General features: G+C 58.2%; 1 protein-coding gene across 1 annotated transcript in view; it reads left to right on the top strand.

The window, feature by feature from the left end:
- The first annotated feature begins 8989 nt into the window (after positions 1–8989).
- ARRB1 (arrestin beta 1) overlaps positions 8990–23942 on the top strand; it is an 82847-nt gene continuing 67894 nt past the window's right edge. Inside the window, exon 1 of the mRNA XM_019488287.2 lies at positions 8990–9216. Coding sequence (XP_019343832.1) covers positions 9197–9216 — 20 coding nt within the window. The 5' untranslated portion in view covers positions 8990–9196. The remainder of the gene's footprint in view (positions 9217–23942) is intronic.

Raw genomic sequence — 23942 nt, forward strand, 5'->3', positions numbered from 1 at the left:
CTTGGCAGTGAGTCATCTCCAGCCTTGTGCTGTTTTGTTTCACCATCACCGCAGCAAAGAAAAGCAATGCCCCCCTTGGATGCTTGGAGCCGTAGCAATTCAAGGTCTCAGGCTCCCTGCCCGTACGCCTACCTACGCTAGAGCGCTTTGCTCGGAGGCCTGACGGGCTTTCTTTCTAATGGCAAGCTTCACTTTTCTTCTTCTTCTTTTTTTTTCTTATCGGCTCTGCCGAGGCGCTGGGAACAGACAATTACCTTGAGAACGACATGGTTGCCACGATTTTCAAATGAAAGGCAGTTGTTGAAGTTTCCAAGGTAAAAGACCTGAGATTTCGAACCCGCTTCCTGTTGTGACTGTTTTTTGGCAGCGTTGCTGCATCCTCGACGCACGCCATCAAAGCACCAGCGTTCGCTGTCTTGGACGCTTCTCATAGGCGTGTGCTCGAGTGGGGGATCAGTGGGTTGTTGTGGGTTTTATTTCCCCCCCCTTTGGGGTGGGAAGAAATGCACATTTGTTTGCTCGCAGGGTGGCACAGACGTGCAGGGGTGTGCACCCCGGATGGCTCATAAAAGCAAAGGAGAAGCACTTTTATGTCTGCACTTGTGATTTTTATTTAAAGCCATACTTATACATTTTGCATGTTTTGAGGGGTGGGCAATGTGGCTTCATGTGCCTGTCGGCACGCTCTCACGTGCCGGATGATGGTGCCGGTCCGGTCACTGATGGAGATGGGCTCATTCGGGGTAAGAGCTGTGTGTTAGGACAGGAAGCTTTCCTCTCTCTGCATCCTGCCGGGGCTTGGAGATGAGATGTGTCCTGGACATGCTGGTTGGTGTTTTTTTCCCAATAAGCAGTGAAAGGCTCTCTATTCCCTTGAGTGGCATTTGGTCAGAAAACACCATAACCGAGGCGGTGTCTACAGCCCCACGGGGCTATTGCTGACTCTCCCGGACTGAGTGCTCCTGAATTGCACTCTGCGGGGCTCCTTCTTGCTGTCCAGTGTCACGATTAGTGCAGGCTCCAAGATGTGCCTGTGTCCCTCCCTCGTGTTCACACATGCAAACCAGAACCCCAAGACCAGATGTGTCAAATCTGGGGGTTATTTTCAACTTTCCAATTCAGCCGTTCTTCATGAATTTGCGTTGCATTTTATATATATGCAATGCAAGGGCACAGTGGGGCCATGCAGGAAAAGATTATATATAACTTCCCCCGCCAAGTTCTTGCTGATCTGGGTGTGCAAGTGTCAGGATTTTTGTCTGCTGGAGCTATTGCTGCAGGAAGAAACCCTCCCAGCTTGGTGATGATGCAGACTAGGATTCAAGCGCCAGGCTCCTCTTGTGCTGGGTGGAGTCCTATAGAGTCATAGGAGCACGGAGACATGGGGCTGGCAGGGACCTGCAGAGATCACAGCCAGTCCAACCCCTGCCGGAGGCAGGATCAGCCCAGGCAACCCCGTTGTCCAACCTCTGAGCAAAACCAGTCACCCCTGACATGGCACCAGGCATCGCACCCCACTCTGCTGCAGAAGGACTGCAATGGGCAACGTCCTGCTGCTGCAAAAGGGGTCAATAGATGCTGGAGAGATCCCCAGGCAGAAGCTGTGCCCCCACTTCAGAGGTAGGCAACCCTGTCCCCCCCTCCCAGTCTGCACCAGTCTGTTACTGGGGGAAAAATTCCTTCCTGACTCCAAATGTAGCATCAGCCTGACCCTCCAGCCAGGATGCTTCGGGCTTAAGTCTTAGCAGAAGCATTAGCAAATCCCAGCCTGGGCTGCAGCCAGACCCCAGTGAAACCCAGCAAAGCCCAGAAGTCTGTGAAATCCCTGTAATGGGACATGGACATCGTTACACCTAGATGGTCGCCCACCCGCGGCTGTGCAACCTCTCCTTGAAGAGTCCACCCCGCGCCTGCTGTCTGTCCCGCTGCCTCCCTGCTCGGACAGCGCAGAAGTTTTTTCCTGAGCTCCAACCTAAACCTGCTGTGGTGCAACTTCAAGTCATCGGTCCTTGTCTTCCTCTCTGCAGTGTTTGAGAGAAGGTGTCTCCCTCTTTATGCCAGCTCTCCATGTATTTCAAGACTGCTGTCGTGTCCCCTCTTAAGCGCCTTTTCTGCAGGCTGAACATGCTCAGCTCCTTCATTCTCTCCTCTCTGACTTGCCTTCCCAGTCCTTGATCATCTTTTTCACCCACCGCTGGACCCTCCTAAAATTCAGGACTCAAAACTGCATACAATGTTCTAGATGAGGCCTAACTAAGTAGAGAGGCATCATCACCTCCTGTGTCTTGCACCCGATGCCTCCCAAAACTGCATTTGCCTTTTGTGCGGTTGCATCACGCTGCAGCCTCCTATTGGATCTGTGATCTACCACGATGCCCAGATCCCTCTCTGCAGTGCTGCCATCCAGCCTGGGGTCACCCGTCTTGTGTCTGCATTTTTTATTCTTCTCCCCAAGGTGCAGTACCTTGCATTTGTTGGCACTGAACGTCATCCTGTGAGCTCCAGCCCGGCTTTCCATGGTGCATGTAGAGGCACCTTTGTCTCCACTGTTCCTCTGCCCAGTGCCAGGCTCTGCTTGAGTTAGTTGGGCTGTTATAAGTCAGACAGTAGGATTTCCAGACCCAGGGAGTGAGGAGGAGGGCACTGATGCTTTGATGCTGCTTGCTGCCTTGTGTGTATGAAAACTGATGGCTCCAAATCATGTACAAAGCCTTTTCTGGTATAAAGATGACTCTCCATCTCCTTGCCCCTGTCAACCCTACCAGGTGGGTTGCTTCTGAATGGCCCCAGCTCTTGACCAACTTCCCTAGACCAGTGTTGCAATGGCGATGCAGCCCCGTGATGTGGGCCGGCTGTGTGAGCATGAGGCATGGCTTGCACTTGGGGATATAACCCCAGCCAGCATGTGCTGTAGTCTCCCAGGGCCTGGCCCTGCCTCTGCCAGGGGGGCAGACCTGGCGCTGCTCTCCTTGGGTTGCAAGGCTAGCTGCTCCCGGCCACCCCCTTGGCCTGTCTGCAAACAGAGGAGAGCTCTGTGCATGCAAGACCCCCAGGGCTGAGTTTTCCAGGAGCCCCTGCCATTGCCATAAACCCCTCTTCCTCCCACAAGGCAGATGAAAAAGCCCTATGGCCCGTGCATGAGAGGCTGCTCATGGTCTCTGCCCACCACCCCAGGGTGCCAGCCTTCTGCCCTTCCCCTCCACTCACAGCAAAGGGCGCAGGATATGAGGATGATGGACAGGAGGGGGGGAAAGGGCTTGCTCTCTCCTGACCTTGGCCTGGGTTTGGGTATCAGCTGAGCTGTGGGGTATTGGTGCCCAGCTAGCAAGTGCCAGCGTGCATGGCCCTGTGCAGAGCTGTTTGCCATGGGTGGCCTATGCATGGTGCAGCACTGGTCCCTGCTGCAGCGGCAGGGGTGCTGGGGGGTGGCAGAGGTTGCAGTGTAGCGAAGGCACCTGGGGTGACATGACAAGGGCTTCCCTACTCCTCAGGTCCCAGCAAAGCCAAGTGTTGGATTACCATCCCCATGGTCATCTATAGGGAGTAAAAGGAAGGCCCAGGGAGGAGTAGGACCCCTGCTAAATGGGCAGAAACAATTGGTGACGGACGGGGGGACAAGGCTGAACTCCTCAACGAGTTCTTTGCCTCAGTGTCCCTAAGCGAGGGGCAAGACAAGTCTCTCACTGGGGTTGTAGAGAGGCAGCAGCAAGGCGCCAGACTGCCACGCATAGACCCTGAGATGGTGCAGAGTCACTTGGAAGAACTGGATGCCTTTAAGTCGGCAGGCCCGGATGGGCTCCATCCGAGGGTGCTGAAGGCACTGGCCGACATCATTGCAGAGCCGCTGGCGAGAATATTCGAACGCTCGTGGCGCACGGGCCAAGTCCCGGAGGACTGGAAAAGGGCTAACGTGGTCCCCATTTTCAAAAAGGGGAGGAAGGAGGACCCGGGCAACTATAGACCTGTCAGTCTCACCTCCATCCTTGGCAAAGTCTTTGAAAAAATTATCAAGGCTCACATTTGTGAGAGCCCGGCAGGACAGATTATGCTGAGGGGAAACCAGCACGGGTTCGTGGAAGGCAGATCGTGCCTGACCAACCTAGTCTCTTTCTATGACCAGGTTACGAAACGCCTGGACACAGGAGTAGGGGTGGATGTCATATACTTAGACTTCAGGAAGGCCTTTGATACGGTATCCCACCCCATACTGGTGAACAAGTTAAGAGGCTGTGATGTGGATGACTACACAGTACGGTGGGTGGCGAATTGGCTGGAGGGTCGCACCCAGAGAGTCGTGGTAGATGGGTCGGCTTCGACCTGGAAGGGTGTGGGCAGTGGGGTCCCGCAGGGCTCGGTCCTTGGGCCGATACTCTTTAATGTCTTCATCAGTAACTTGGACGAGGGAGTGAAGTGTACTGTATCCAAGTTTGCAGATGACACAAAGCTATGGGGAGAAGTGGACACGCCGGAGGTCAGGGAACAGCTGCAGGCAGACCTGGATAGGTTGGACAAGTGGGCAGAAAACAACAGGATGCAGTTCAACAAGGAGAAATGCAAAGTGCTGCACCTAGGGAGGAAAAATGTCCAGCACACCTACAGCCTAGGGAATGACCTGCTGGGTGGCACAGAGGTGGAAAGGGATCTTGGAGTCCTAGTGGACTCCAAGATGAACATGAATCGGCAGTGTGACGAAGCCATTAGAAAAGCCAATGGCACTTTATCGTGCATCAGCAGATGCATGACGAACAGATGCGGATAACCTGGAGAGGGTCCAGAGAAGGGCCACTCGTATGGTTAAGGGCCTGCAGACCAAGGCCTACGAGGAGAGACTAGAGAAACTGGACCTTTTCAGCCTCCGCAAGAGAAGGTTGAGAGGCGACCTTGTGGCTGCCTTTAAGTTCATCACGGGGGCACAGAAGGGAATTGGTGAGGTTGTATTCACCAAGGCGCCCCCGGGGGTTACAAGAAATAATGGCCACAAGGTAGCAGAGAGCAGATTTAGACTGGACATTAGGAAGAACTTCTTCACAGTTCGAGTGGCCAAGGTCTGGAACGGGCTCCCAAGGGAGGTGGTGCTCTCCCCTACCCTGGGGGTCTTTAAGAGGAGGTTAGATGAGCATCTAGCTGGGGTCATCTAGACCCAGCGCTCTTTCCTGCCTATGCAGGGGGTCGGACTTGATGATCTATTGAGGTCCCTTCCGACCCTGACATCTATGAATCTATGACTTGCAGCTGCCTGCCTGGGGATATACGTGATTGATCCCCATCCCAGATGGCTGGGGGAGCTCTTATTGGCCTGGGGGTGACACCCCTAAACCAGGGCCCTTGGGAACCAAGGGTGGGGTTCTGGTATCTAGCAGGCCTCTTTATATAGATAGATATAGGCATCCTACACGCAAGCTCCGGACCCAGAGACCTTGGAGTTCAGCTGCCCCCTAGTCTCACTTGGCCCTGGCCAAAAGGCTGAAGGAGCAAGCTAGAGGGAAAGCCCCGGAGCAATTCTCCATCACTTTATTAATAATAATAATATTATTGCAAAAAAAATTATAGCTAGATATAGATATGGATCTATAGATATATATACCTCTATCAACCTGTCTCAAGACTGGTATGGTTCACTTGACGGTCCAACACACACCTTTACAGTTACACCATTCTACTTCCCGTCACAATAATGGTGTGCCCCACGCCCACCCGTTGCCATTGCCTTTACCGTCACAATCATGCAAAAGACTGCCTCGGTGCCCCCCTTCCTTCCCCTCGCCGCTCCCTTCCAGTGTCCCCGGTCCTTTCATTCACCGTCGTCGTCATCGTTGCTGCCGTCGCGCTCTCCAGTGGTGATCCTTTCTCTTCCCTGTGATGTCTGCCATCTCCTTCCTCGTCTTCAACCATCTTTCTGTAGTATCCCTGCATCTTGCCCAGCCCCTCTTCAATGCAGGGCTAGACTGAGGGGTTCGTGTGTCTGTTTATGAGCAGGTTCCTGGTTTCGGGGTGGAGGAGGAGAGGAATCGTACCCCTCCTGATAGTGAGAGGGGTCGAGACCCTGACCAGAAAGGTGCCTGGTGTTGGCTTGGCTTTGGATCGTGCCCTGCTGGGGCATCCCCTGCAGACTGTGCCAGCTCCTCCATCCCCTTTCTCTCCATCGCAGGAAGATGCAGCCACGGCGGGGGCTCCTTGCCGCAGGGGTGGGGAGCAGGACCTGTGCGTCCGTGCACCGGTGCTGTCTGGTGCATAGCATCACGGTCCCTTGGGGCAGCTCATGGCTGACGGGCGCAAACCCTCATGAGAACCTGGGACTCTTGCAAGACATGCCGCTGCTTGGCGTGATCTCGGGGCAAATGCAGTAGGAGCAGGCTCAGACCAGGGCCCGCCGCCTTGCCCCCGCGCACAGCTGGACCGGGGACCCACAGTGCAGCCATCTGACCCCCTACGACGCATTTCTGTCCCCTCCAGGATAGCTTCGTGCAGTTAATGGAGGACATCTGCACTGGGGGGGGGGGTCTATTTTTGGAGAGAGTTTCCTTTTTGATGCCGCGTGCTAATGAGCGGAGCAAAGGGGTCAGTATAAATAACTGTGCAGAAGCCAGGCACGGCTCGGGGAGTTGTGTCAAGGGGCCTGGCAGCAGGGAATAGCCCACATAGGAGGAGAGGTGACCCTAAGCACCCCCACAACACGTCTTCAATGGTCCGGGTGACCAGGTGAGTTGGGAGCCTGTATGCAGGGGATTAGGAGAGCCTGAGTCTGTCTCCTGCTTTCCCCATTGCACAAAGCAGATGATGCACGTGCCTCTGCTTGGATGTGGGGGAAGGATGGTGCTGGTCGGGGGAGCAGCCAAAGGAGTGCATCCTCCCCGAGGCCTCCGTCGTAGGCAATTGCCTGCAGAAGGAGACACGAGGAGCAGAGAGAACCAGTGTGAGAGGCTCTATTAGTGCATGGGCCGCAGCTGTCCCATGGAAGGGGCTCTGGGGACGAGCCCCCGGGGTCTCGGTGGGGTTGGGTGGTGCAGGCCCCGGGCAGTCAGCCGTAGGACATCACGAGCGCGGCGGCGAGAGCGTGAGAACAGGGAAGCAAAACCCAACTGGGCTTCACTCCCCAGCCATGTGCAAAGCAAGGCAGCCGCCTCCGCTATGGCTTCTTGCTGCCCTTGTAGCCAGAACTCCCGGGTGGCATCGTTTGCACGGCGGCAGAGGTGCTCATGCTCAGGTGTAAATTAGGAGTGACTCCAGGCCTCAGCTGGGCCCCGGCCCCCTGTGCGCCAGGCTCTGCACATACGCGTGGGGAGTGACGGTGTTGTTTTGCTGGCTCAGCGCTGCCCTCAGAGCTGGGCTGATGCCCCCGTATGCGGGCGAGCCCCGCTGTGCCCCCTGCCCGGAGCGCCACAGCGTGACATGCAACAAGGCGAAGCCTCGGACTTTGCAGGCAGCCCTCGGGCAGCGAGGCCGTTTGCAAACAGATATAACAGCCCCCTCCCGGGGAGGGTCACCCTTGTCTCAGCCTGCCAGAGTCCTGGCCTGGGCTTCCCTGTGAAGGGCCTGACCCAAAACCCACTGAAGGGACTAGCGTTGACGTCCATCCCTGTCCCGGAGAAGCCCACGTCCTGAGCCAGGCTTCTGCGCAGCCCCTCGTTGCTCCTCCCATCGCAGGAGAGAGCAGGAACCCAGCAGTCCTGGGCTCCATTTCCAGCTCTGCTACAGCTCCCCTGCCTGACCTTGGGCAAGTCTCCCTGTCCGGCAGTCAGGCATGTGCAGCACTGTTGCTTGGAGGGGCTTTCTTGCTCCTATCTTCCTGGCTTGGCTGTCTGCTGCATCGCCCACAGCAGGGAAGGGAGCATTGCTCCATTCTGCATCCGTACAGCACCTGGCGCAGGGCCGCAGGGGCAGGTTTGATGTGTTCTGCCCCACTTCATACTCAGGGAGTCGAGGCCAGGCCCTGAAAGGTAGTAAATTGGCCTCAGAGCCACGGTAGCTTTCAAACGAGGCCTGATGATGCGTGCTGGTTTCCCGCTGGCTCCTAAAGCTCCCGTTACCCATCCAGAGTGCGTGTGCATGTGTGTGTGCATGTGCATGTGCCAGTGTGCGCACCTGTGCATGTGTGCTTGCGAAGGGGAAGAACCGAGTGGTATGCAAAACCTGTGGGAGCACGGTTGAATTCAGATGAGTCCTTCTCCGATCGTGGCCCAAACCTCGCCACGGCCCGTGGCCCATTTTCGGACATGTACCCAGCTGCCGCGAGCTGGCCAGGGCTGCGTTCTCTGCCCCGCAGGATGCTAGCAGTCCCAGGCTGCCTGCATCAAGTGCTAGGAGGAAACCGGAGAGAGGAGGGCAGCGTTGGACTGAATGCAGCCGCTGCTGCGAGCTGTTCAATAGCCACGTTCCACCCCAGAAGCGGCCGCATTGTAGTGACGGGCGGAGGCACGTTTAGGTCTATACACTGAAGCATGGAGGGAAAGGGGCCCAGCCATCAAGCTCAGGCCTTGCTGCTACGGGCACCTCCCTGCTGTGGCATTAGGGACCTCCCCGCTCCTGATGCCAGCCAGAGCCCCGAGTTGCCATCTGCCACGTCCCACGGAGCTACAGAGCCCAGCTCCTCTGGGCTCACATGGACTGGGCTCCCTTGGGACACCCGGATGCTTACCACCTTGATCCGGGCGAGGCAGAGCGGGACCCAGACCCCAGTTTCTATGTCCTAGGTGGGGCTCGTGGCTTTACCTATTTGCCCCGACCACTGAGGCCTTCTGCTTCCCCCAAATGGTCATTTCCCACCCGCAAAACCCTCCTTTACATGAACAACCCCCCCAGCTGGCTTCGGCGCTTGGCCAGGACATGCCAGCCCCGCCGCCTGGCAGCGCGGCCCCGGTCCCGGGCCACCCCGGCTGCTCCTGGGCAGAGCAGTGGCTGCTGCATGAGCTCCCCGCTCGCTGCCTGCTGCAGCACTGAGCTGCGCCTGCCAGGAGGCGGAGGCAGAGGTGGACCCAGCTTGGCGGAGGGGGAAGCTGTCAGGCTGCGGAGCCAGCCCCCGGCCAGGCGAGCCCTGGGAGCGATGGAGCAGCTGTGCCCAGGGCCAGCATCCTCGTAGCGGCTCCCCCAGGCCGGCACCTCCCCGGTGGCTCTGCCCCTGCCTCCCCTGCACAACAGCTTGGCTTTGTCGCATGCTTTCATCTCCCCGAACAAAGTGGCTGCACCGCTAGCCGGGGCGATGGGAGACAAAGGAACCAGGTGAGCCAGGCTCTGGGCTGGGTGACAGCGATGGGGGGGTCACCGGCACTGCTGGACCCACTGGTGGCAACACAGCCGCCGCCTGGGCTGCAGCATTTGCCTGGCGGAGGGGGATGGAGACTAAGAGCAGGGGTGGGAATATGCCTGCTGCGTGGGGAGACTCTCCACCGAGGCTGTCTCCAATGCACGGTTGGATCAGACGCGCTCCCCTTGCTCTGGACGGGCATCCCCTGCTTGCCAGCTGCTGGGGAAGTGGGGGCTGGAAAAACCCTGGGTTTGAATGTGGGGAGGAAAAAAAAAAAATAAAGGAAGAGTGTGTGCCCATGTCCTTCCCGGCCTCGTTTCCTGAGCTAGCGAGGCATAAACAGGGCCGTGTTTTGCCACCGGCTGCCCCGGCAGCCCGGGTTCGGGTCGGGCTTGTTGACTCGGGGCTCTGGAGGCACGTTGGCTTCCAGCGCCGGCCTGGCCTGGCCCCGGGCCAGCGCACTGTGGTCCGCTCAGGAATCCTGGGGCGTGCGTGTTGTTTTCCTGCTGGAGGCGAGTCCCCCGCTGACAGCTGCGGCGTGGGGGGGCGACCTCCCAGGGCTTCTGCAGGCGCTGGCGGGGGTCTCGGAGAACCGGGCATCCCCCCCTTGGCCTTTCCCCTCGGTGGGGCACGCAGGCATGCTGGTCTTGGTCTGGTGGAGCCATCAAACGCCCTGGTTGTGGGGAGCAGATGGCTTGGGAAGTGTAGTGCTACTGCCACCTTCTCCCGTGCCGCCCGGGAGCTGCCAGGGATGCCGGCTGCGTTGGCGTGGGGTGGTGGGTGCCTCTGGGCTGTGCACTGGGGGTGCACGAGGGCGGTTTCAATCGTCCATCTCCCGGTCATCACCTCGCCTTGCTGCCCAGGTAAGCGCTGGGTCCTGCTGGCGCTGCTCAGTAGCACGGAGGTTGGTACGGTGGTTGCCAGCCTGGGGAAACTGAGGCACAGAGGCGATTTTGCTGTGCACCGGGCTTGGACTCCGATGGTGTGAGCAAGGGGGGAAGGGTCCTGCTGGTGAGGTGGTGGGAAAAGGAAGGGGGCAGCGATTGAACCTGGTGAGAGGTGCGGGATGCCTCTGTGAGCAGCAGCCCCCCCAGGGCTATCGGCCAAGGGCAGCCCTGACTTCTCTGCCACCGCTTCCTACCCCGTGCCTTACCCTGTCTCTCTTGCTCTGGAGATATGCACTGATCTGCGCCGCGTGGGTTTTAGGGTCTAGATGCAGCCTCTTTCCCGCGATCCTTCAGCGTACAGACCTCAGCACACCTTTGCCCCTTCTTACAATGCAGCCACTTCTGGGGTGGAACGTGGCTGCTCAACTGCAGTGCAAGGCAGCTGCATTGGAGGGGACCCTCAGACAGGCGGCACTTCCAGCAGCCTGGCACCCCTAGAGCTAGGCTGAAGCACTGGCACTGACTCAAGGGGGAGAGGGGGACATAGCTGGGCCGTGGTAATGGGGGGTAAAAGGGCTCGGGCCCTTCGTGCCCAGACTCTTTAAGCACATAACTTCCATTGATTTCCTTGGCTCCAAAATATCAGGGATCTGGACACGGGGACCTTTGAAACTGCCGACGTGGGGGTACAGCAGAGCTCTGGGACTAGCGGGGAGCCGGGCAGAGGGGGTGGGGAGGAGGGCGACCCCCCCGCCCCACGATCCCAGCTCTGCGGGAGTGAGTGAGGGCAGCCACGTCCTTCCAGCAGAGGGAGTTGGCACATGTGTGAACAAGCGTGCAGGCGGGCGTGTGACTGTGCGTGCGGGCAGGTGTGCGTGGAGCGTGATCATAGGACAGTCAGGCTGGAAGGGACCTCGCGAGCTCATCCAGCCCAGCCTCCTGCCTACCCCGTCCGGCCTGCCTTTGGGACCCTGTGGCACGGAGAAGCAGGAGAGTCTCCATCCCTGGAGGCTGCCAAGAGCGGGTCGGATCGATGGTCCCTCCAGCTCTCGCAGACACAGGCGGTGGCACCCGAGCTCTCCCACTCCCTGGGCTTTGGGAGCTTGCAGCGAGATCAAAGGTCATGATGCCCCTTGATGGCCTGGGACATGCCTGTAGGACACGGTCCTATTCCATCACCCCCCACACGACACGGCCTGCCAGCATCTCCTCTCCCTGCACCCCTGCCCTCTTCCCTGTCTTCAGCTTCCTTCCCCCCCAGCTTTCACAGCAGTCCAGTGGCCTGGGATATGGCAGCTGGGGTTGGGGAGCCAAGGGGTTAATGCCCTCTGGCCTGAGGCGGAAGAGGGGCTGAGCCTACCAGGCTCCCCGGTGAAAGGGGCTGTGCTGCAGCTGCCCGTCATTAATTATGCAGGCGCCAGGTACTTAAGAGAGCCTCTTCCCAGATGCTCCTCCAAGGCGGTGAGCTCAGCTGGCAGGAGGCGAGGCGGCTGGCAGGCTCCCTGGAGATCACCCAGGGCCCGCTTCCCCGTGTGCTGTGGAAAGCATCCGCTCTCCCATTTCGCAGATGGGGAAACTGAGTCCTGGGGCTGCTGTTAGGCCCAGCGCTGCAACTCATCTGGACCCTCTGTGGTTGCTGGGAAAAGGAGACTCCCCCTTAGCCGTTGCCAGTACAGGGGCACTGACACCCACAGCAGCAGTGCAAACTGGGCCCGGCAGAGGGTGGTGCCCCAGCGCACATATGCTCTTGGCCCATTTCTCTGGAAGCGGGGTCTGGTAAACCTGGCAGGGCAGGTGGGGGAAAGCAACAGGCCTCACGGGGCCGTGGCTGCCCCAAGATGCCTCTGGAGATGGGCCACGTCCCCCTGTCCCCGTACCCCAAGCCTCTGTCCCCTGCTCAGGGGGGTCCCCGCAGTCCCCGTTGGCGTGATGCTCGGGCTAGCAGGGGTGTGGGCCAACATGGTTTAACGAAGCCATGATTTTTGCATGCGATTCACAGCTCCGAGGTGAGAAAGCTCGGTGCTAGCTCCCTGCCCGGTCCCTGGGCATGAGGAGCGTGCGAGAGCTCCTTGTTGCCACACCGCAGGCATAGCCGTGAGACCGGGGCAGCTCCCCGTGGCCCCTGCCCCGGGGGTCCGGCTCCCCCTCGCCTTCGCCCTGCAGGCTCCCTGGAGCCTGGCTGAGAGCACCGCCGCACTACGGCTCTGCCTACGCCTTCCAGCCCGGGAGCAAAGCAAAATGCAAGCGAGCCCATCAAGATGCGAGGCCTCGTGCGCCTGGAGCGACGCTGCCTGCTTGCATTGTGCGGTGCCCCGCCGGGCCCGCACGCACGCACCGCACGCTCGCCTCCTTCCCCGCCCCCGCCCCGGCTCTCCGATTGCAGCTCTTCCCGTGGAGCTGCTCTCCGCGTATGCCCTGCAGAGAGGGGAAACGGGGGGGCCTCAGGGGCTGGCCAGACCCTCCCGTTCTCTCGAGTCTGGCGTGGACAATTCAGTGCTGGGCATCAAGCTCAAAACCTCCACCTCTGCCCCTGCAGCACTCCCTCCCCGGCCCCCGTGGTGCAACCAGCCAGGTCGTGGCATGTGTGAGTGATGGGCACGGCTGCAGCTGGCAAAGGGGAGCCGGGGACAGCAGGGATGTGGGGTGCAGGGCACGTGTACAGTCCATCTATGGCATGGGGGGGATGAAGAAGGAAACCAAGGAGCTCCCATGAGAATGCCGCCCCGTGCCTCAGTTTCCTTGCCTCGCTGCTGGGACAGCACTGGCCTGGCTCTCTCTGGGGCAGGGTGTGCGTGGTCCCGAGTATCGCCGTGCACCTAGATGATGGGAAAGGCTCCTGGGGACCCTCCCAGGCGTTCTCACGCTGCCCAGCTTTGGCGACGTGGGCCACGAGAAGGCACGTGTGACGGCCCAGGCTCTTCCTTGCTGCCAGCGGGGGAGAGGGGCGAGGGGAGGGGACACGATGCAGAGCGCAGCCCACGCACAGCCTCTCCTCCGTGCCGTCGACAGCTCGCTCCCTTCCTCCCTCTCCGTTAATATTCTGGTGTCGTTTGCTCCAAGGTGCACGGTTCCAGCTGCTGGTCTCCTGGAGCCATCTTTGCTCCCGGCTTGCTGGGTGGGGAAGCCCGCCCGGAGCTGGGCACCCCGACGAAAGCGCTGGCCCCAAGTGGGTGGCATCCCGGGATGCCCAGCTTCGTGCTTGCTTTGTGCCCAGAGCTTCCCCCTTCTAGATCAGCTGCTAAATGCTGAGGGGGCAGCGATGCTTTCTAGCTCCCCCCGTCATGGTGCTTCGGGGTTGGGAAGGCCTGTCGGGAGCTGTGCTCGGGGCTGTACAAAGGGAATACCAACCAGAGACCTGAGCCGGGAACGAGCTCCTTCTCTGGGAGGAACTCTGTAGGGGATCCAGACCCTTTCTAAGGCTAGCAAAGCAAGCGGATGTCATGGCAGGCTGGCCTGAAAAAACAGCTGCATCGAATCAAAGTGATGGCGTATTTTATCAGGGTGCATGGTGCAATAATGCCGCTTTCTGCAGCCCCCGGGCAGGTTGGGAGCCAAGGGGCTGAAAGGCCGGCTTGGCGGTCAGTTGAGACCCGCTGTTTCTCATACGCATCTTCCTCCAGCTGCCCCTGACCCGAAGCAGATGGCAGGACAACCCGGAGCAGTCCTCTGGAAATCCCGGGTCCCAGCAAAGTGCTCTCGTTGCACAGGTTTGCATCTGAGAAGTGCTGACCCCAGCCCCCGCCATCGGCTACCATGCTCCCAGCATGACCCCGCTACACGGAGCTGGGGCAGCCAGGGACAGGGGAAAACGTGAGCCTTTCAGAGACTTTAAGGCCATTCTGCGTGGCACTGGGCTCCCCCTCCTGATTCCCTGGTGCTCCAGAGGGTGCCGGGGTGCATTTCCCCAGCAAAAATGAAGTGGGCGGGCACTGAAGCACAGGCTGTGGTTACTGCATGTCCACAGCCCTGCCAGAAAGATGGCCCGGTGGTCAGCACAGCTCCTGCACACTTCCTGCGTGACCCTGGGTGAGCTGCACCGTGCCTCAGTTTCCCCACAGCCTCCCCCGGGTGCATGAGGTTCAGCACGTTAAAGCTGGCAAAGGACTCGTGGGGCGGGTGGACACTGGTGTCCACATGGCTCCAGCCCCTACTGTGATGGTCATGCTCCTGCAGGGTAGCTCCTCTCTGCTCCAAGGCTGTCTTGCCCCTGTTTCCTGGGCCTCTGCAGCCTCCCTTCGAAGCCCCGCAGCAGAGGAGCCGAAGGCAGACGTCTCCGGAGCAGTAAACAGAGGGTCATGTGGTTGCAGGCGCTGGGGCTGCCAGGACGGCTTCATAAACAGGCAGACACATCAGCTAATTACTTGCAGCTCCTATTAACGTGCCTCCTCATCCCTGCTTGCCGCCTGGCTGGGCCCCGTGCTGCCCTGCAGGCCCCCGGCTCGCTTTGCACTTGCTAAGGCAGACCCGGCAGAGGCAGAGCACCCAGGAAAGCCTTGCAAAGTCAAGGGGGGCTGGGGGTTATGAAAGGCACACGGCCTTGGCTTCTGCAGCATGGGACCCTCCTTGCCACTCTGCAAGCCGAAGGACCGCCTGGGAGCCTCCTGCCTGGAGACCCGGGACCCGGGATTTAGCTGTTTAGCCAGCCCAGCTGTTACGGGGTGGTCAGGAGACTCATTTCCCGGTGCCGGCTGTGTTTGGTCTGGCAGTATAACCTCCAGCCCTTTGTGGGTGACACCGAGTCCCAGGCAAAGCCTGGTAAACAACAGTGACACAGCGGGAACTCGAGCTGCGTGGAAATCTCTCTCTGTCTCTGTCGAGTGCAATTATTTCTTCTGCTTCAAGCAGACTGGAGTTTCTAGACCATGACAGACCATCCCTACGATTTGCAGGCTGGCTCGGCCTGGGGTTGGGTTATGGTCTGTGTGTTTGGGGCTGAGTAGGAGATGCCCAAGAGCCTGGAGACTTGCTCCTGCCCTATATTTAGATGCTAGGCAAGCATTGGGTGTCCGTGGGCTCTTGCAGAGGCAGAACGGGTCCTCCTGTGTGCCCCTCCATTGCACCCCTGGCAGGAGCGGGGTGTAGGTGCAGCCAGGCTCCCATATGCAAAGCACCCAGGGGACATTCAGATGCCAAATAAGTTTTTGAGCCTTGGGTCTTGTCTGTCCTGCCTGCGTGAGACACTGCTCTGCACCCTTTCCCCCACCCTCCGTGCTCCCGTGAGCAATCTGTGCTCCCCCATGCACGGCCAGGCCTCAGCAGAGCCCGGCCCAGCCTCGGCACGGCCAAAAGCAATAGCCCCATTGCACCCCTTCTCTGATATCTCTGGAGAGGGACGTGAAGGGGCTGCCAGGACACTGATAACACAGGGCAGTTTGTGGCAGGACTCTGTCAAGCCATACGGATGCAATCCCATCCGGGTCCAGAGACGGCTGGCCTCAAGCCTCCTCCCAGGGGCTGTGTTAATTGGAAACATCCAGGCTGGGAAAGAAACGGATGGAGGGAGTGACCGCAAGGGTCTGTCTGTCTGCAAGATGTCTCTGCCTAGGGGATTGGGAGGTCTGGGTGGGGGGCCCTCTCCCTTGGGGTTTGTGGCAGAGCTCCATGCTCTCCAGGCATCCATCCAAAGCTGGGTTTCCAGAGCGGTGAGGCCTGCGGTCATGCCCCGGCGCACGTCTGACATGTGCCACACATGGCATGCCAGGCTCAGCTTCACCGGGTGCATTCGGCTTCCTGCACTGCTTTGACTTCAGACCAGCCCTGTTTGAGCTCGCCCGCCAGCAGCCCGACCCCTTCGCAGCTGCCTGCGACCACTGCACCGCTCTCCCCCTGCCCGGTCAGCAGCCAGACATTTTCCAGGATGGCTGCTGAAGGGTTAATCCTTTAGGAGACCCCCCCCCCCTTTTTTTTTTGCCCTAAAAGCATTGCTAGGTGCCCGTGCTCTGGATTTGCTCCAGTGGGCACTGCCCTGCCCCTTCTCTCCCTCGCGGACCACCCAGCCCGTCGTGAGCCACCACATCTCTACCGCCTAACCCGTACATCCCACCAGCCAAGCCGCTCCCAGGCAAGAGGGCGGGATTCACGCCTCGGCCCAGACTTCAAAGGAAATGGATGGCTTTGCCTGGCCACCACGAGGCATAAAGCGCTCATAAATCTCCCAAACGGAGATCAAACAAGCCCCACGCAATTATCAGCCACTCCATCAAGCCCTGGTTAGTGCTGAGCATCCCCAGGCCTGTGCTTAATGAGCTCATTAGGTGCCCAAATGCATCCTGAGCCAATAGCAGGGAGGGATGCGGAGGGGGTTAGTGGGGGGCTGGGTCAGAAACTCATCTGAGAGCCGATAGACTCGCTTCACGTATGGATAGGGCACAGAGCCGGCCCGCCAACCAGCCAGCCAGAGCCGGGTGCACCTGTGTGTTGGCACACGGGAGGTCCAGCTCGAGGAGGCTCCAGGTTTCCAGGCATGTCCGAGCCCTGGGCACATATCTCCCGTGAAAGGGGACTGCTCAGCTGCAAGAGGCATCTATGCAGCCTGCTTCACTTCCGTGCATTGGCTTCCTGCACCAAAGTCACCGGCCGTGCCTGCCGATGGGACCCCCGGCCATGCTGCTTTACCTAGGCACTTATTGCCTAGGCCCCTGGTTTGGGCTGGGGGGTTGATCCCTGAAGATACCTAAGCCCTCAACTCCTATTGGAGCCAATGTGAATAAGGTGCCTGGATGGAGCGAAGCGCCTACCACCCCATAGCCCTTGAACAAGAATAGTTCAAGCACTAGGCTGGGAGTCCTGATTTTGGACCCGGCTGTGCAGGACTGAACCGTCCTGCCACACTGGACGAAGGTGACATTTAGACCTGCAACACATTTTTCCACACCCCCCCTCAGAAAATGCAGGGGTGGCTCTAAACTACTTTGCAACTTCCGGTGCATTTTTGCAAATGGGTTTGACTGGAGCAGGGGCGGAAGAAACCCCCAAACCCTAAAAAAAGGGCAAAAATTAAATAAATCTAGTTACTTCACATAGCTCTTTTCAAGGCCAAAGGTTTGCGGGCGGTTTTCTTATTTAATGATATATTTCGTTTTTAAAAAAGAAAATGACATTTCAAAAGCAGATCAAAGGCGCTGTGCTGGGAGCTGAATGAAATGCCCTGCTTGGCCCAAAGAGACGCCGGCTTTGACTTGGTGTGAGTGCGGGTGAATCACAGAATCGGCTCGTGGCTGGGCACCCGTCCTCCGCGTGCTCCTGCTTCGTGGGACAGGACGCGCGTGGGTGCGGAGCTGCTGGTCGCTGTTCCTGGAGCGACTCTCAGGAAGGAGCTGAGAGGCGGCGAGAGGCTTCGAACTCTGTTTTTTCCAGCTCTCTAGGAAAAAACAAGTTTGGGCTGAGCTCTGGGAGGCTCCGTCCTTGTATCCGAACAGGCCGCCCCGTGCCTTATCTCCCCGGTCAGGAGGGAGGGAAGGGAAGGAAGGGAGCCGGTCCCTGATCTCTGCGGGAAACCACTCGGTCAGCAGAACTGGGAGCACTTTCCACGGCCAGGGAGCAGCGGGACGCGGTGCCTCCGAGCAGGCTCTGTCCCCGTCCTGCTGCGGGCAGAGCTCTTGGCAGGGCTGGATGTGTCCTGAGAGCCAGGCCCGGTGGGCATTGGGGGTAGGCGAGCGCTTGGCTCCTTGTCCCTCCATCTCTCCGTGCACGGGAAGCGCTTCTGGAAGCGGGCTGCAGTTCGCCTCCGTATGCGTGTGGCAGGAGCAAGCTGTCGTGGCACAGAAAGCAGCGGCAGGGTGTGCACACGCGTGTGTGTGCATGTCCGGGTGTGTGTGTGTCCCGGAAGGCTGGCTGGGAGCGGTCTCCGGACTTTTACTCAGTCCTTGGCTGGTCCCTGCTGGAGTTTCAGGGCAGATGGGATCCTGTCTGACCTCCTGGATAGCACAGGCCATTGCATTTTACCCAGTTACCCCAGGTCGCAGCCTGTGCTTAGCCAAACCCCTCCAGAAGGGCCTGGAGTCTGCACAGACGCCAAAGGCAAGTGCAGTCTTTATTGTGGGCGGTTAATCGGCTCGCTTTTCCATGGGAGTGTCTGCGTTCAGGCTCCAGCCACCGGTTCCCACCGTGCTTTGCTCCACCATAGTAAAGAGACCTGGTGTTGAGAGACCTTATAGTCTATAGGCGACCTGAGTCTGCCCCTCAGGCCTGTTCTCCAGCCTTGCATCTCTCCTCTCTGCCTGCTTCCAGTTTTCTGCACCCTTGGTCCGACATGCACACGCTGAGAGCCTTGCATTAGCTGACCTTGCATTAGTCTCGCAGCTGTCACATCCTGAGGTGTAATCACTGCTCTATCTTCATCTTGCACCGTTGGCAGTAGCATTATCTCTGGGGTTGGCGTGGTGTTAGATGCCCGGGCTGCCTCAGCGTTCATTGCACCGGGGCTTTTAACCAGGGGATCCTAGTCATGGATCCATCCTTGGAGCAGAGTAGCAGGACATCAGCTGCTTTGCAGGACGGGGTTCCCCGTTGCACAGGTCAGACCTGCAGCTTCGGGCCTTGGTGTGCGACCCTGACTTTCCCCATGTTAAAGCACAGCCAGCTGGGACGGCCCCAATGCCACGTGGGATCCAGGTCGTGCCTTGTCCTCAGCACTGCATGGGCTGTGCATCACCTGTGCGGCTCACCGGCAGCGGTTTCAGAGCGACGTCGGGATCCTTCACAAACCGTGAAGCAAGCCTCACCGCGGGGCCGTGCGACAAGCCGATCGTTCCCCATTGACAATCCGTTTTGGAGGCCTGTCCGGCTGCCATCTCCTAATCCATTAAACGTATGTTTTATTGATGACGTCTGGCATTCATTTTTAATGAGGATGCTGCACGGTAATCATTCAGATACTTCACCAAAATCCAAATGCATTAGATGTAGGCAGGTACCTGGACCAGCAAAACTTGCTGCCTCATCTGAAAATGAAAGCAGCTTTGTTTCTAAAGGCCTGTTTTCCATAAAACCTCGTTGCCTGGTATTAATTAGCCTCTCATCCTTTCCTATTCATTACTGATGTAATCCCATGTCCCCTTTCCTGTTATCTTTCCCCGGATCGGTGTCGGGAGAAGCAAGCCGTAGTAACCCTACTTGCCTCTATTGAGTAATACAGCAGCATTAGCGCTCTTCCCGGCTTCTGGGACTTCCCCGGTCTTCTGGGCTGTATTACATATGCATCCACAGCCATGGGCCAGAGATCCCAGCCCATGCTTGTAGGATCCTAGGTTCAAATTCTGCTCGGATGCGGGGTGGGTTTAGGACGGTGGCGCCTGGCGATGACTTTTGGTCGCTGCCGCGTCTGCCCGGAGTGTGAAGAGCAAGCAAGAGGTGGCGTGGGTTCAGGCTGATATCCAGAGTCTCCCTTCCCTCTCCTCCCACCCAAAGCCAACACTGAGATGACACAGGAGATGTCTGTGACTGTCATTAATTGCTGTCGCTTTATCAGGAGGGCGGGAAGGCATCCTCATGATGCACGAAGCATCATGGGGTGAGAATAGCCCCCGGCAGGGAAAATGTCTTACACTGGCAAGGAATGCACTTGATGCCCCTTGGTCCCATCTAAACTGGCATCTCCTGGGCTATCTACCTAGTCGTGTTTGGCCCAGGAGATGGTTACCTGCAAACTTCGTGGGTGCAAAGAACCTGAAACAACGGCTGTAGCTAGCCCGTCTCTGCAAAGCAGCAGACGGCAGCCCCTGCTCATGCAAATGCTCTGGTTTCAAAACCTGGCACTGCATTTGGAGGCTGGAGACTGATGCTGCGAACAAGGCACCCGTCCTGACCATATCCCAGGCAGTGTAACCCTGGAGCGTGTCCTGGCAGTAGCCTTATCCCTGGTGTTGTCCTGGAGTGAGAAGCCCGGGTTGTTCCAGAGTTCATTGCACCAGGACCTTTAATCACGGGATCCTAGGCCTGGATCCATCCCTTGAACAGAGTAGCAGGAAATCAGCCGCTCTCTGCCCTGGGAGCTTTTCACACTGAATCATTCATCGCTTCAGCAGTTTTGACTTTTTTTTTTTCTTTTCGAGTGGTTCAAATCGGGCGTGCTTTGCACCTCGCTGGAGATCAGCAGCTTCCCCGTGAGGAACGGGGGCTGCATCCAGCCCTCGGGGAGCCGGGCTGGGACAGCGGTGCGGTGCACGCAGTTGCACCCCCGCCACATAGGTCCTGCATGACCTTAGCTGGATCACTTAGCCCTGTGAGGATCAGTGCACCAAGCACAGAAAAGGGCTCTGATCCTGCGAGCATGGGGACCAGACAGGGGTGGGAGAAACATGGCTGTCAAGGGCGTGATGTCAAGCTTCCCACAAGTTGCGGGCTCAGCGATAACAGGGCAGCCGTCTTTTGAAACCGCAAGTGGATCGCACCCCGTTTGCACGGAGGGTGCGCCATGGGCTGGGCTTCTCCTGGGATTGGCACAAGAGAGATGTGCCCAGGACACCCCCGGGCCCAGGGTGCTACAGCTCCCACCCGGGTTTGCCCAATTCAGATCCCGGTGTTAAGAGCTCTTTCAGAAAGGCTGCCCAGTTCAGATCCTCCTCTCCCGGTCCCCAGCAAGAAGTTGGCTTGGGTTAGGGGAAGTTTACAGTTAGAAGTTGGCCGTGCGCCGGAGATGGAAGGAGGCAGGACCCGTCTCGTGGCCATGCAGCTTCTCTGAAGCTCCCGTGCCTCCATGTCTTTGTCCAAGTCGGCCGTGTTTGCTCTCCTGCTCCGCGCACAAGCGCAGCCCTGCACGGCACAGGCCTCATCCATCTCCTGAGGTCTCTTCCAACCCTCATTTTCTATGAGCTTATGATTTCACCGCCTGCACCTTCCCCATGCAGCACTCTGGCCCCGGCCGTCGCAAAGCACCAGGCCCTGCTTTCATATTAGAAAGACCTGGTCTCCTTTTTTTAACCTTGCTCTGTTTTGTCGCTATCCGTTTGCTGCAATCTCATTTTGGGGATAAAGCAAAATAAAAGAAAACCCGGTTCTTTGTTCTGGCCAAATGGGGCCTCTATTTTATTTTATTTGGGTCTCTTTAAACAAGAAAACCCTTCCAGTGCGACTGGCCCGTTTCAGTGTTTGGGCCTGGGGCATGGGCTCCATCTCCCAGCCCGTTCCTGGCTGCGGCCAAGTCGAGCAGAGCCGTGCCCTGCCTGTTAGCATGACGTCCCTGTGCCGGTGCCAGAGGCTTTGCCTTTTTCTGCTGGCTCCGGTTAGGTCGTTTCCAAATGTCAAGGTTATCGGCCTCCCCTCTGGGTGCAGGGTCTGTGGTGGGGGGATTTTGGCTGTAACTGGAATAATCGGGCCAGGGCTGAGTGGGTATTGCTGCCTAGGGAGCACTTGGCTTCTCCCCAGGGCTGTGAACGGTGCAGGCAGCACATTGCAAACCAGCGACTGACACCCGCATGCACAGAGGTGGCAGCTTGGAGGCTTGTCTGCTTCATTGCTGCCCTCTCCGCACTCCCCCTCTCTGCTCCTAAGCCCCAGAGGCCCCTTGGACGTGCTGTACCCCTTGCAACCACCGGATAGCAAACCAGGGTTTGCCCAGCCTGCTTCGGCTTCTGGCACCTGGGCCTGGAGCAGAGGCTTTGTACGGGGGCTTGTGTGTATGTATGTGTGTATATATGTGTCTATATATGTGTGTGTGTGTGTGTGTATTCATAGATTCATATTCATAGTCATAGATGTTAGGGTCGGAAGGGACCTCAATAGATCATCGAGTCCAACCCCCTGCATAGGCAGGAAAGAGTGCTGGGTCTAGATGACCCCAGCTAGATACTCGTCTAACCTCCTCTTGAAGACCCCCAGGGTAGGGGAGAGCACCACCTCCCTTGGGAGCCCGTTCCAGACCCTGGCCACTCGAACTGTGAAGAAGTTCTTCCTAATGTCCAATCTAAATCTGCTCGCTGCTAGCTTGTGGCCATTATTTCTTGTAACCCCCGGGGGCGCTTTGGTGAATAAATCCTCACCAATTCCCTTCTGTGCCCCCATGATGAACTTATAGGCAGCCACAAGGTTGCCTCTCATCCTGCTCTTGCGGAGGCTGAAAAGGTCCAGTTTCTCTAGTCTCTCCTCGTAGGGCTTGGTCTGCAGGCCCTTGACCATACGAGTTGCCCTTCTCTGGACCCTCTCCAGGTTATCCGCATCCTTCTTGAAGTGCGGTGCCCAGAATTGCAGGCAGTACTCCAACTGCGGTCTGACCAGCGCCCGATAGAGGGGAAGTATCACCTCCTTGGACCTATTCGTCATGCATCTGCTGATGCACGATAAAGTGCCATTGGCTTTTCTGATGGCTTCAGTATGTATACATAGACATGTGTCTATATGTGTGTGTGTGTCTATATGTGTATGTGTGTCTATGTGTGTATGTGTCTATATATGTGTGTATGTGTGTGTATAGATATATATATATATAGGACATACATTTGGAGGGTGTATAAATATAGATATAGATATATAAGACGTCCATTTTTACAGAAAAAAGAGGCTTTGGAGGGGCGCCCGTGACTCCATAGCACCATCCCTTGCAGCTCTTACGGGAAGGGGGAGCCTTGCAGCTCCCTGCTGTGATGTACATGGGCAGGATGGTGCCCGAGGCTCTTGTGTCATGGTCCCCCACTAACCGTGCAGCCTTTAGCAAAGCTGAGGCAGTCCCCGGCAGTACCCCTGCGTGCTTTGAGCCTGGCTCTTCTTTGGCACCTGTCCTGGTCCTATGACAGCCCATCCGCTTGACCTCTCATTAACTCCCATGGAGGCAAACCAAAGGCAAACTGGACCCCCCCTTCAGTTCCTGGGGTTTTGCTGAGACGGGAAGGCAGGGCGGTTTGCTGGAAGAGGCCGGTCGCCGGCTGTTCCAGCTCCCAGGATGGCTTGCGCCTGGGATGGGCTGTGGGTTTGTGCAAACTGTTTATGTGACTGGCAAAGGATTTATTAACAGTCCCTGTTATTCCCCTGCGTTAATCTGGAGGTGGATAAACAACCCCTCCAGCTCTGGAGCCTTCCAGTAAGCAGCCGGCAGGGAAAGGGGGGGCTTGTCCTATATACTGGCAGGAGACGCAAGTTACTGGCAGCAAACTGCGGCCCCACTCGCCCTGCAAGGCCAAAGTGCTGACCTCTGCCTCCGTCCGCTGGGGCCGGAGCAGAGCAGAGGGAGCCTGGAGGAGCAGGGGCTGGAGATGGCGTCTTGCAGAGGCCGGATGTGCCACGGGAGTGGCGAGAGGACTGGGCTGATCTCTGTGCTGCGGTGTGCAGGGCTGGAGCAATCGGGCCGGATCCCATACTGGCAGCACCGTGCCCTGTTCCCCCAAGGGAGACCCGGGGGGAGCCGCTGTCCACAGCCCGAGGCTACCGAGCTCAGGAGCGTGTACCCTGCGCTACGCGGGATTCAGCCCTGCACTACATTCGCACTATGCTTGCACGTGGGAGGCACCCCTGTGCCTGTAGCTTTCCGACTGACTCGGTTCACCCCACGCCGGCCCCTTTTGCGGGAAACGGCCCCGGCGTGTCACAGTGTTGAATGCAGTGTGGCAGAAAGCCCAGGCGAGACTGCAGCGAGCTGTCCTTCTTCCTTCATATCCGGGACTCACGCCTCCAAGCAGGTCTCTTCTGGGTTTCTTTGGGTGACGGTGACAGCAAACAGTTTCCTGTGCTGATTGTTGTGGCGTGACTGTAATTACACCAGAGGTGAGCTCCTGGCCAGCGTCTTTCATCCCTAGGACTCGGAGCCCCTCACGAAGCGGGGTGGCACTAGCAGTGTTCCCATTTTACAGCTGGACAAGTTGAGGCAGCGAGCAGGAAAGTTGATT

This window comes from Alligator mississippiensis, chromosome 1, assembly GCF_030867095.1.
Source record: "Alligator mississippiensis isolate rAllMis1 chromosome 1, rAllMis1, whole genome shotgun sequence".
NCBI lineage: Eukaryota > Metazoa > Chordata > Crocodylia > Alligatoridae > Alligator > Alligator mississippiensis.